General features: G+C 40.3%; 1 protein-coding gene across 6 annotated transcripts in view; it reads right to left on the bottom strand.

The window, feature by feature from the left end:
• Positions 1-14,178, bottom strand: part of Atrn (attractin) — a 125,370-nt gene that overhangs the window by 42,446 nt on the left and 68,746 nt on the right. For all 6 annotated transcript variants that reach the window (XR_013108812.1, XR_013108813.1, XM_034496592.2 and 3 more), the window contains exons 16-19: positions 12,142-12,361; positions 10,572-10,757; positions 9,823-10,056; positions 5,858-5,995 (exon numbers count right to left, since the gene is read on the bottom strand). Coding sequence is in view for 4 of the 6 variants with exons in the window: in XM_034496592.2 (XP_034352483.1) it covers positions 5,858-5,995; positions 9,823-10,056; positions 10,572-10,757; positions 12,142-12,361 (778 nt within the window). In the remaining 2 variants the exon portion in view is untranslated. The remainder of the gene's footprint in view (positions 1-5,857; positions 5,996-9,822; positions 10,057-10,571; positions 10,758-12,141; positions 12,362-14,178) is intronic.

Raw genomic sequence — 14,178 nt, 5'->3', positions numbered from 1 at the left:
CTGTGAAGAATGAAAAGCATTAGGCTGAAGAAATGTATATTTAAAAAAAAAATCCATAGGTGTGTGGGTTTATTTCTGGATCTTCTATTTGATTCCACTGATTGGCATGTCTGTTTCTGTAACAATATCATGTGATTTTTTAATCACTATTGCTCTGTAGTACAGCTTTAAGGTCAGGGATGGTGATTCCTTCTAAAGTCCTTTTATTGTTCAGAATTGTTTTGGCTATCCTGGGTTTTATGTTTTTCCATATGAAGTTGAGAATTGCTCTTTCAAGGTCTATAAAAAATTATGTTGAAAATTTGATGGGGGATTACATTGAATCTCTAGACTTCCTTTGGTAAGATGGCCATTTTCACTTTGTTAATCCTACCTATCCATGAGCATGGGAGATCTTTCCATCTTCTGAGTTTTTCTTCAGTTTCTTTCTTCGGGGACTTTTAGTTCTTGTCATGCAGATCTTTCACTTACTTGGTTAGAGAGAGTGCAAACGTTCAACCAATTTGGAAATCAATTTGGTGGTTTTTCCAGAGAACTGGGAATAGTTCTACCTCAAGACTCAGCTGTGTCATTCCTGGGTATATACCCAAAAGATGTTCCACCATCCCACAAAGAAACCTGCTCAACTATGTTCATAGCAGCTTTATTTGTAATAGCCAGAAACTGGAAACAACCTAGATGTCCCTCAACAGAAGAATGGAGAAAGAAAATGTGGTACATCTACACAATGGAATACTATTCAGCTACTAAAAACAAAGACATCAAGAAAATTTGCAGGCAAATGAACAGAACTTGAGAATATCATCCTGAGTGAGGTAACTCGGTCCCAAAAGGACACAAATGGTATGTACTCATAAGTGGATATTAGCCATAAAAAACGGGATACCCAAGCTACACTTCACAGTCCCAAAGAAACTAAACAAGAAGGAAGGGCTAAGTGAGGATGCTTAAAACTCTCTTAGAAGCAGGGAATAAAATAGTCATAGGAGGCAGATGGAGGGAGGGGAGTAGGTAGGAGAAGGGATGGGGAGGGAATGGAGGGGTTCAGGATCAAGTATGAGGAGGGATAGGAGGCATGGCCAGATGGCCATGAGAATGAAAATCTGCAACTGATGGAGGTGGGGAGGTGAGGGGGGCATCTTCACAATGAAACAGAGACCTGGGATAAGGGAGGCATCCAAGAATTGATGGTGGGTGACCTTAGCTGTGACTCACAGCACTGAGGATATGGAACCTGAAAAGGCCGCCTCCTGTAGCCATGCAGGAACCCCAGTGGAGCAACAGGGTCACCAACTGTGTGTGAGGGCTTTAAGATCCTCCTCATCCTATCTACCTGGAAGTCAGTATTCTGCTAGCAGCCTTCAGATGAGATGTAGAACTCTCAGCTTCTCCTGCACCATGCCTGCCTGCATGCTGCCAAGTTCCTGCCTTCATGATAATGGACTGAACCTCTGAACCTGTAAGCCAGACTCAATTAAATGTTGTCATTTATAAGACTTGCATTGGCCATGGTGGGTGTCCACAGCTGTAAAACCCTAACTAATATACCAACCCACCCACAAAATTTTCGACTCAAAATTTATCCTGTCTACAAGAAATGCAGGGCGGGAGGTAGAGCAGATACTAAAGGAATGGCCAACCAATAACTGGCCTAACTTGAGACCCATGCCACAGGTAAGCACCAATCCCTGATACTACTAATGATACCCTATTATGCTTGCAGACAGGAGTCTAGCATAGCTGTCCTCTGAGAGGCTCCATCCAGCAGCTGACTCAGACAGAGGCATACACCCAAGCCAAATGTTGGATGGAGCTTGGGGACTCTTATGGAAGAATAGGGGAAATAATTGTGGGCCCCAGAGGAGATAGGAATTCTACAGGAAAACTAACAGAGTCAACTAACCTGGACCCTTGGGGCTCTCAAAGACTAAACCACCAACCAAAGAACATACTGGGCTGAACCTAGGCCTCCCTGCACATATGTAGCAGATGTGCAGGTTGGTCTTCATGTGGATGCTGAACAACTGGAATGGGGGCTGTCCCAAAAGCTGTTGCCTGTACATGGGATATATCCTAGCTGGGCTGCCTTGTCTCTGGCCTCAGTGGAGGACGATGCGCCCAGCCTCTCAGACTTGATGTGCCAGGGTGGGAGGATACCCAGAGGGGCCCCAGCCACTCAGAAGGGAAGAGGATTCACATACCCTCACATATGAAGGATTATGTGAGGGTGACAGGGAGAGAGGCAGTGAGCGGGATATAAGGCGAATAAGTAAAAAAAAAAAAAAATGCTTTGTATATGAATCAGAACTCTGAGAAGTACAGCAAAGTTCCAGAATTATACAAGGACCCCACAGAGAATACAGAGGAAAATGTGACATTTCTAGAGGTAGCTGAGGACACAGGGGTGGTCACTTGAAGACATAAGCAGGCTAGTTGTCAAGATCAGCACATATTAGATGTGGCTTCCAACTAGGGAGATTTTAGAAGGATACTTGATTTGGGGAATAAAGGCATCTAGTTCTTGAATGGCAGTCACCACAAAGTCATAAACAAATTACCTAACAGGTAAGTATGTTTGAACTATGATGGAAACCCAGGGAAAATTACAGGGTCATGGGAAAGGCAAAGGACTCCTGACCCCTGCCTTGTTGAGCTTCTGACTGACTGAGAAGCAAGATTCCTGTACAATTAACATTTGCTGTGAAGGCTGCTGATACAGAGACAATATCCCTTTCATAGATAACTATTTTATGTTCAAGTAGCCATGACTCAGACTTAAGGCCTGAGTGTATATGACAATGGATAGGCCTTATTGCTTCCTCAGACATCACCTAAGAATCTGAAACCAGACAATTAACTTGTCTTAGCGATGTCCTCCTTCCCTGCATTCTGTGATTAGCAAGCTTTACTTATCTCCTGTAATCCTGTCAGGTGCCCCTCAGAAACCACTGTGATCACATTAGGTTTCTCAGTACCTCTTTGAGGTAACAGATTCAGAAGCCATCAAGCGCCTACATATGCTTACTGTAGAGAAGCGAACACACACTCATAGATCTCTGTTTCCAAGTGCTTCTCTTTCTCTTTCTTAACCCTTGTACATTACACTTTTTTTCTGCTGTTTGTCTGGTTTTTGTTTTTAAGGTATGGTCTTATGTAGCCCAGGATGGCCCTGTACTCCAATAGAGGATGGTCCTGAACTTTTGATACTTCTGTCTTCATCTCCCAAGTGACTACAGGAGTATGACACTGAGTAGGCTTATGCAGTGCCAGGGATTTGAACCATAGGCTGCGTACATGCTAGAAACCCTCTACCAATTAAGTCATATCTCTAGCCTTAAAATATTTGCTTTACTGCCGGGCGGTGGTGGCACATGCCTTTAATCCCAGCACATGGGAGGCAGAGGCAGGTGGATTTCTGAGTTAGAGGCCAGCCTGGTCTACAGAGTGAGTTCCAGGACAGCCAGGACTACACAGAGAAACCCTGTCTTGAAAAACAAACAAACAGAGAGGAAGAAAAGGAGTAAGAAGAGGAGAAGAAGAAGGAGAGGAGAAGCTAGGTGATGAAAGAGAGATAGAGGGGGGAGACAGGGAGGCAGATGTTCATGTATCTCCACCAGTCAAAGATAGTTGATATATCTAGGTTGGGTAGTGGGTTACACCTCTGATTGAACAATACCAAACTTATAAAGCCTATGATTAACATTTTTTTAAAAAATGTATAAATGCAAAAAGGAAAAGGGGACATGGGATAGGGGTTTTCTAAGGGGGGGGGGAATGGGGAAAGGGGATGGCATCTGAAGTGTAAATGAAAGATCTAATAAATAAAAAAAAAAAAAAGAAAAACAAACAAACAAAACAAAAAAATCTGCTTTACACTGGCTAGGCCTAAAATCATTTTCTATATCAAACCCAAAGACCTAGCTTTAACTCCTCTGATGTCCCTCAAAGACAAGGAGCTGTGCCATCTTCAACATAATTGTTCTTTTTTTTTTAAAGATGCATTCATTTATTTAATGTATGACTACTCTATCTGCATGTACACTTGCATGCCAGAAGAGGGCATCAGATCCCATTATAGATGGTAGTGAGCCACCATGTGGTTGCTGGGAATTGAACTCAGGACCTCTGGAAGAGCAGTTAGTGCTCTTAACCACTGAAACATCTCTACAGCCCCAATCTGTACTTAAGGCACAGTATTAAATACCTTACAACCTGAAAAAGAAATTTTACTTAGGAGTGGGAAGTGACAGCAGACAGGTAATCACATTTTTGAATTGTTGCAGATGTATCAAGCACTGCTCTACCTTAATCTCCATAACCATACCCTAGAGAGGATAGGGATATCCAGCCAGACTACCTTCTCATTCCTGGCTGGTTTAGGGTTAGCTTTGAAGGGCCACAGTAAGGACTCTAGAGGTGGGATCTGAGGACCTTAAACTTCTGAGCACCTGCCTCCACATGTGAGTTACAGGTGTTTTTTTCCCTAGATGGCAGCTGCATTTTCATGACACCAATTTTCACCTGGTACCAGGAAATCAAACCCAGGGCCCTGCATGCCAGGCAAATATTGTCCTGAGTTGGGTTTTTTTGGTTGTTGTTGTTTTTTTTTTTTTTTTTTTTTTCCCCGAGACAGGGTTTCTGAGAACTCCTTTCTTAATTAGAGCATAAAGGGTCTTTTAACTATAGGATTCAATTTAACTATAGGATTCAAATATATTTTTCAATTGGAAACCATAGCAGGTAAAAACTAAGTTCTTAAGTGTGACTTACTATAGAAAAAGACATAACCTATATTCTAATAAAGTACAATAAAGTGGCTCATGATTTCAGATTTGATTTTCAGACTTGATGGGGAACTCTAAGTCTTAATGAGAGCCCTGTGGAGCTGGGCATTTGGAGGTCAGGCAGGAGGACAGGAATTCAAGCTCACTTCCAACTCTCCTAGACCCTGTCTAAAAACCGACCAACCAAAACCAAACCCAGAACATCTTAAAGAGTCATCTGAAGCCAGATGCCCTACCCAAGCCCCTTGCAGACTGGGGCACAGTCAGGTGTTGCAATCTCTGAGGGAAGGATAGTTCAGAAGGGGGCTCCCCTGGCTGTCACCATTTTCAAATGTACCCTTGCTCCTGTCCCTGTGTGAGGCTTCCAGTAGAACACTTCTTTAGAGACCTCTGTGATATTCTTTATGAGTAAGAAGGAAACTGAAGATCCTGTTCTCATTCTGATTCAGTGCTCAGGACTTCCCATTCCCAGCCTTTTCCTCCCTTCTCTACAACGCAGCTGCCCTGGCTCCCTCCACAATGAGATGACCACCTATCCCATGCTGTTCTGCTTGACTTGAGCTGATGTGCTTCCATGGGAGGGAAATGGAACAAAGGCAGTCGGTGCCTTCTGTGACTTCAGCCCCTTGTTTATACCTCTGCTGAATGTAAATAGAAGCTTAGCCATCTATTGCTGGTTTGTTGCTTTAACTAACTGCTCCCAAACCCACAAGTTGAGCTTTTTTCCCCTCTTCCAGCACAGTCAAACTCTTTTTAATTTATTTATTTTATGTACATTAGTGTTTTGCCTACATGTATGTCTGTATGAGGATTTTGGATCCCAGGTGTTACAAGCAATTGTAAGCTATGATGTAGGTGCTGAGAATTGAACCTGGGTCCTCTAGAAGAATAGTCAGTGTTCTTAACCACTGAGCCATTTTCCCAGCCCCTCAGTTGAACTTTTAACAATTTAACATAATTAAGAAAGGCAGTATCCCAAACCAAGAGCCTTTTTCCCTTTAAGATATTTAAGTCAAATGCAGATATTGTACCGCTGCACCTGGACTTGTGACTAACTTGATTGTGTGACTTACGCTGACATTTGCCTCCGTTAGTTGGGTCACCATAGAAACCCGATATGCAGGTCTCGCAGTGCTTGCCCGTGGTCAGGTCTTCACACTTCTCACAGACACTCTGGTTGATGCACTTGCTGTGTCCGTTGCATTGGCAAGCTGAAAGGCAAAGAATCTTAAGGGCTCTGTTCTCAAATAGGAGAACTGGGTGAATAAATTTCATATTTATTTGCATATACTCTAAATGTTAAATCATCAAAACCAGTGCAGCACAACTGTTTGTGCCTATAGTTCCAACTAGCAGGGGCTGAGGCAGGGGGGCAGTGTCTCTGATCATGTAGACCTGTCTTGCTTAAGCCCAGAAGTCTCAGGTCAGCCTGGGTAACATAGTGAGATTCCCATCTAAAAACTTTTTGTTTCAATAAATAAAAATAAAGAAAGAGAGGAAAAAGCACTGGGTGTGGATTTTAAGGCCACCCTTGGCAACATAGCAAGTTTGTGGCCAGTCTAAAAAATATAAACAAAACAAAACCAAGGTTTAGTAAAAACTAGTATGAGAAGATAAAATATCAAAAACAAGTTAGTCTCAAGAAAATATTATCAAAAGGTGAAAGTCCACAGCAATATAAAAATATTTTTGTTGTTATTCACTGTAAAAACTCATAGTATTTGAATAATATAGGGATGAAGAAAAAAATAATCAAACACAACCCCATGGCCCAGGAAACAGGAAACATGATTCACATTTGGTATCTTTCTCTCCAGTGTTCTTAAAGATTAATTCTTTTCTTCTCTTAAAAAAAAAAAAACAATAACAGTAACAGTAAATGACTTTAGCACCCTACTTTCTCCAATAGGTAAGTCATCTGGAAAAAAAATAAGCAGAGACTTCAGAATTAAACAATTTTTTATGTAAAATGGATCTAAAAGATGTCTACAGAATTTTCCACCTAAATGTCAAAACAACATACATTCCCTTAGCAGCACACAGAATTGCATGCTGACACATAAAGCAAACCTTCACAAATTATGTAACCTATCTGTCCATTATGTAATAAAACTTATAATCAACCAGGTGTGGTGGCACACACCTTTAATTCCAGCACTTCAGTGGCAGAGACAGGTGGATCTCTATGAATTTGAGGACAGACTGGTCTACAGAAAGTTCCAGAACAGCCAGAGCTACAACACAGAGAAACCCTGTCTTAAAAAAGCCAACCAAACAAAAACAAACACCTTAAAATCATCAGTAAACAAAATTCTAATAAATGTATAAACTCACTAAAGATTAAACAACTCATTACTGAATGATGATGGGTCAAAGAAGAAATCAAAATACTCCTGGAACTAAATTAAATTGAAAAGCCAACACAATAGACCCCGGGAATGCGTTAAAAGCAGGCAGGTCTAAGAGGGAAGGTAATAGTCCTAAGTTCTCATTGAGAAATCCAAAAGAGCCCAAATGAATGACTTAGTGATGAAACTGAAAATTTTGGAAAAATAAGAACTAACCCAACCCAAACCCAGTAGAAGGCAAGAAATAATAAAAATCAAAAAAGAAATCAGTAAAAAGGGAATAAAGAAAATAATACAAAGGATTAATGAATCTAAGAGCTGGTTTTTTAAAAAGATAAAAAGACCAAGAGACTCTCGGCCCAACTAACCACAAGAAAGAAAGAGATTAACAGAATGAACAGGGAAACCTTACAACAGATGCTGAAGAAATACAGAATGCTATAAAGAAATATTTTAAAACTCGTATTCCATTAAGTTGGAAATCTAAAAGCGATGGATTAATTTCTTGATTCATCCAAATGACCAAAGTTAAATCTTAAGGAGATCAGCAATCTAAACAGACCATCGCAAACAAGGAGGCTGACACAGTAATAAAACGCCTTTTAAATAGAGTCCAGAACCAGATGGGTTCACAGCAGAGTTCTACCAGACAACCAAGCATTCTTAAATTAAGTTTAAAAAAAATAATAAACAGAGGAATTATTCCCAAATTCATTCTATGAAGCCAAAATTACTCTAATATGCATAGCAGATAAAGACAACAAAATAAGCAAACTACAGACAGTATCTCTGATGAACACAGACACAGAAGTCCTCAATAAAATATAAGCACATAGCACAAAGAGCATGTGGGCTTTATCCCAGAATTTCAGGGATAATTTATTGACGTAAGTCAATATATACAACAGATAATATAAACCTACTTAAAGATGAAATCACATGCTCATCTCAACTGATATAGAAAAGGCTTATAAAATAACCAACATGCTTTCCTGATAAAAGTCCTAGAGAGAACAGGACTGAAGTGAACATATCTCAATATAATAAGGGCTGTGTATGACAAACCCATAACCAACATTATCTTAAATGGGGAAAATGCTGAATAACCCCATTAAAATAAGAAATAAGACAAGGTTGTTCACAATCACCACCCCTTTTCAATATTGTGCTTGAAGCACTAGCTGGAACAATAAGGCAAATGAAAGAAACAAAGGGATACAAATAGAAAAAAAATGTCAAATCATCCCTATTTACAGGTAATATAAGATAAATAAGAAATCTCAAAAACTCTCTCACTAAACTTCTAGAAACACTCAACAATGTCAGCAAAGTGGCAGGGTACAATCAGCTCTCAAAAAGTTAGTAGTTCTGGGGTTGGGGAGATGGGTCAGCAGGTAAGAGCACTAGCTGTTCTTGCAGAGGACCTGGGTTCAATTCTCAGCATCTACAGGCAGCTCAGAGCTGTATGTAAATCCAGTCCCAGAGGATCTGATGCCCAGAGGGCATGAAAGAACATGATATACATACATATGTTCCAACAAATACTCATACACATAAATTAAAAAAAAAACTAAACTAAAACAACACTGAGAACAAGATCATGGGCATGCTACCATTTATAATACCAAAGACAATGCAGTATCGAGAAATACACTTAATCAAGGAGGTGAAGGACTTCTACAATGAAGACTCCAAATCTCTTAAGACAGGGAAAGAGAAAGGCACTAGAAAATGGAGTCATCCTATGTTCATGGATCAGTAAAATTAATATTGTGAACGTGACCATTCTACCAAAAGCAATTTACAGATTCAATTCAATCGCAATCAAAATACCAACAATACTCTTCACAGAAACAAACAAACAAAAAAAAAAGTCCTAAAATTCATATGGAACCAGAAAAGACCCCAGATAGCCAAGGCAATGCTGAGCAGAAGAGTTAAAACTGCAGAGATTGCCATCACAGATGCCAAGATAGACCACAAAGCTATAATAATTAAAACAATATGGTACTGTACAAAACAGACATGCAAACCAACAGACTAAAACAGAAGAGCCAAGCCTAAGTTCTCATAGCTACAGCCATCTAGAACTTTTTGAAGACACGCGCGTGCACAAAAAAACAAAAAAACAAAAAACCCAAAAACCAAAAAAAAAAAACAACCACACACACACAACCTTGTAGAAAAGATAGTATCTTCATCTTCAAAAATGATGCTGGGAAAACCGGATGTCCACATACAGAATAATGAATGAAAATAGATCTGTATCTATCACCTTTCACAAAACTAACCCCAAATGGATCACAGGCATAACCCAAACCACTGAAACTTCCAGAATAAAACATAGGCAGTACTCTACATAATACATGTGTAGGAAAGGACTTTTTTTTTTAATGAGGACTCCACTTGCCCAGGAATTAAGGACAACAACTGGCAAATGGGACTTCATAAAGCTAAAAAGCTTCTGTGTAACCAAGGAAACAATCAAGTAAAGAAAAAGCCCATAGAATGGAGAGCATCTTTGTCAGCTATGCATCCAATACAGAACACAGAAAGAACTCAAACATAGTCAAGAAAATAAGTGATCCAATTAAAAATGGTCTAGAGATCTGGGTGTCTAGTTTCTGTCAAGGTTTATTCTTTATAAACAGATAGTAAGAGATTTGAACTAGGATACACAGGCATCTTACCTGGACAATGAATGAAAGACCAGTTGTATCTGCTGTCCTCTAGACACATGCTGGAATTCAAAAGGGGGTGTGGATACACATTTCCTGTAGAGGCCTGTGAAGGTATCTTCACAGGTCCTTTATAGCTGCCCTCAATACATTTTCCTTTCCCAGTATTGCTAGGATCAGTACACCAACCACAGCCTGGCTGCTCCAAGCAATGGCTGCAGGTACAGTAGCCAGAGCAATTTTCAGCTATAAAAAACAAAACAAAACAAGACAATCCAACTTGTAACTTACTATCACAAGAAGATTTGAATTTACTGTTACCTTTTCTTTTAACAGATGATTTAACTTCCATGAATTAAAACTAGTACTAGTACCCTATAGTGATTATTGAAATGAAATAATTTAAAGGGCCCAAAATTTTACACAATATATAACAGGGACTTTTCCAACCTTTTAAAATCAGGATGTTGGATGAAGAAGGGACCTGGGAGGGCCCCTACTGGAACACACTTTACATACTGGTGGATTCAGATGTGGAAACATTATACAGACTGAATTATAATATTACCCTGAAGAAAAAAAGGTATTTCTGTACCCTGTGACTTACCCTAGATTTATCTGATTTACTGCCTAGAACACTGTGCCAAATTCTATACATACATTTTAATCTGGAAGGACCAGCCCAACCAGCTTCTGCATGGACTTGAGCAGAAAGTCAAGTCCAAGTTGCCTGCAAATGTTCAAAGACTCTTTTCACTTACGTGGGCAGCTGCTCATTGTATACCACTCCATACACTGGCCAAAGGGGAAGGAGGCCACATAGGCATTGGAGTCTACACACTGCTTCATGTTGCTGCACCACATGCACTCGGAGCTGCTGCTAGTGCACTCGCTACACGCTGTCCGCAGGGCACATGGTGTCCGGCACTGCTTGGCACTGTGGTTTGCTGGGAATCAAGACCCAAAGGGATACTGGTCAGCTAAGATCAAAGATTTTTCAATGCACATTATGAAATGAGGTCAGCACTACACTACATGGAGGCAAACCCAGGAAACTGGAGCCATATGTTCTGTTCATTCACCTGTATTTAAACATTCAGGTGAAAATAAACTTTCTTTTTAAAAAGCACTGAAGACAAAGGTGAAAAAACAAGCAAAAAACAAACAAACAAAACCTACCAAACCTTGGAACAAAGATGACTCATGATGAAATGATGAACCCAAAGGTCTTAGAACTACCCTGAGTTTGTTAAATTCTACATTTACAATTTTGAGGAATAACAACATTAATATTTACCAAAGCATTCAGGATTTGACAAGGATAAAAAGCTTTCCTGTAAGATAAATCAGGAATCCAGGGGGCTAGAGAGATGACTTAAGGACTAAGAGCATGTATTGATTTTCCAAAGGACCCAATTTCAACTCCCAGCACTCATATTAGGTGGCTCACAACCAACTGTAACTCCAGCTCTAAGGGATCTGACACCTTTCTCCTCCAAGGGCACCTCTACACACATACACACACACACATAGTCATGAACACACACATACATGAACACTCTCACACACATTCTCACATACTCTCATATACACATACTCACACATACTCTCACAAGCACATACATGCACACACATACAAAAACACATGATTAAAAATAAGTAATTATTCATAAGTATTTTAGAAACCCTATCAGAAAGTAGCTCTTATGCTGTATTACTTAGGCAAAGTACAATCGTTTTCTGAAACAGGACCTGCTGGGAATGGAGTCTCCACTACACTTACACCTCTTGTTTTGGAGTTCTCATTTGTGTATGGCTGTTGAGCCTGCCTTCATGGAATCTAACCTTAGCCTCAGCACAGAACACTGCCATAGCCTGGCATTGGCTATGTCGGCTTCTTTTGCTATGCCCTTCCCCACAGCAGCTTTCTGAATAGTGTCCTGACTTGCTGCTTTTCTAAATGTTTCTTTGGTTTCTGTGTTGTTGCTTCTTCCATAGCATTTCTTTGCCAACACTGAGGAATTATCTTCTAGGACAATTCTCAAAACTTCTGTGGCCAACAAAACAGTGCAGCTCAATATAAATTGGGTTCTTTCAGTCATTTTATTTTTTTGGTTTTCAGTATAACTTAAAGCAGTCAAAGGCAAAGACTATTTCCTGCTGCATTTGGGTTCTGTTTGAAATAAATATGCCTAAACTGGGTATATACAGAAACAGTTAGTTTCTCTGACTGTTGTCATAAGTATTTTATCATCTCAATACTCAATCAACTATGCCTCTTATGCTTTCTTAGCAAACCTCTTGAAGTACTATATGCATCCACATCCTTACCAGGCCTTTCACAAACACTTCCATTGAGTGGGTTGATGCAGGTTGCAGCCTTCAATCCCCGAGTACTAGGTTCTGACAAGATCCCACAGAAGCCAGCATCACTGGGCTCAGATGGCATCCACTGCAGCAAACTATTTGTGAATGGAGACATATCCTCCCAGCACCAGTAAGATACATTGATCTTCCGAAGACCAACCCATGGAGTCAGAGTGAGCTTGGACTATAGGCAAAGGAAACACAATTATGAATGCAACCAGTCTCTTCTCTAAAACAAGCTCTAATGTAAAACCACTAACTTAGACATACCCCACAGTGGAAAGCTCCTATTCCCAAACTCAGGCAAGATAGATTAAAATAAATGATCACTTCAATATGCATTCAGTATTGCAAAGCATTAAAATGGCTCAAAGAAGATAATACATGAAGATTTCAAGAGATCACAAGCAAAGCAATAATCACATTTCAAACTACGTATGTTCTATGACAAGTGCTATAAAGAAATGATGATCTACAAATTTAGTTTCAATGTTGGTTCATATGATGTGACCTTACTAATATTTATAAAATACTGGTTATATGCAAAATCATAGATCATTACCTGACCCTGTTTGGTGAGTTCAGATGACTTAAAAATGTATACCTTTAGCTATGAGGTACATTTTCTTTTCCAGTTTTACTGTGGTGTAACTACCAAAACTCTGTATTTCTTCCTTTTTAAAGGGCAGATCATATTCTACTATGTGTAGGTATATATGTATCACATTTTATCTGTTTATCTGTGTATGTGTCACATTCTACCTACTTATCTAATTCAACACTACATTTTATGTAAAACAAAACGAAATACCAGTCATGACCCTGTAGACTAGTTTCTGCCTCTGCTGTTGTTGTCAGCCCCAGTACCTCCTCGGCAGGCACTCTACCATTAAGCTCCTGTCTTGGATAGCCTTGAAATTTCATTCTCATTTTTTTTTTTTTTGTCTTGTTTTTTAAGACAAGGTGCCCTTCTGCAGCCCTGGCTGGCTGGAATTCTCTATATACACCAAGGTGACCTTGAACTCAAAGAGATCTACCTGTCTCTGTTTCCTGAGTGCTGGGATTAAAGGCATGATGCACTGTGCCTGACTCCCCATTGCAATTTAAAAAACAAAACAAAAGAACCACCACCACACCACCTTTATAGGGGCTGGAGAGATGGCTTAGCAGATATCACTGTTCTGCCAAAGAATCGGGGTTTGGATCTCATCATTCACATTAGGCAGCTTACAAACTAACTTCAACTCCCTCTAGTGGCAGCCCCTTCTCCCTCAAGCTCCCTCAGCATTACAAGTATGTGTTAGACATTTCAAGTGCCCTGGGCCTTTCCTCCCCCAGCTACTCAGCCTCCTTATAATGCACACGATGTGTCCACTGCACACACCCTCTCACCTCGTCATCCTCTTGCTATGTTGCCATCTCCATTGTCCCTAGTCCTGACCATGCCTACTCTGCTTCCTTTTCACTCTGCTCTGCTCTCTCCCAGACACCTCTGGACATTTTATTTCTCCTATTCACAACAAATCCCTTCACCCTAATGGAGCGGTCATGCTGTTAGTCCCTTTACTGCATCTCTCACATACCTGGTGCCAAACACCTGGTAGGGCACAAATAGACCCCTTCCCAAGGGGCCCAGCTTTTCCCAATCAAAGCAAACTATTGAGGGTGTGGATTATGCTTCTGCTGGCTTCTGCCACCTACCATAGTTGGCTCCAAACACCAAGAGTCCACATTTCCAGCTACTTCTCTACTGCCTGTTCTAACCACCCACCTCTCTCTGTCTACTCTGGTACCTATCACCTCAGAGCTGCCTGCTCACTCTGCTTCTCTCAGCTCCTAGAGCCTACTTCTGCTAACAAAACCCTGCCAGTGTGTCAGACATAAGATGTATGCAAGGGGGAGCAGTAAGGAAACTTCAGATGTGACCACTCCATTATCACAGTGAGGTTGTTTGTTTGTTTTTGGTTTGGTTTTTTGTTGTGAGTGAGAAAGAGAAAATAT

This window comes from Arvicanthis niloticus, chromosome 2 (assembly GCF_011762505.2).
Source record: "Arvicanthis niloticus isolate mArvNil1 chromosome 2, mArvNil1.pat.X, whole genome shotgun sequence".
In the NCBI taxonomy this organism is placed as follows: Eukaryota; Metazoa; Chordata; class Mammalia; order Rodentia; family Muridae; genus Arvicanthis; species Arvicanthis niloticus.
The sequence above is the reverse complement of the archived record's forward strand: the minus strand, read 5'-3'. Positions and strand labels throughout refer to the sequence as shown.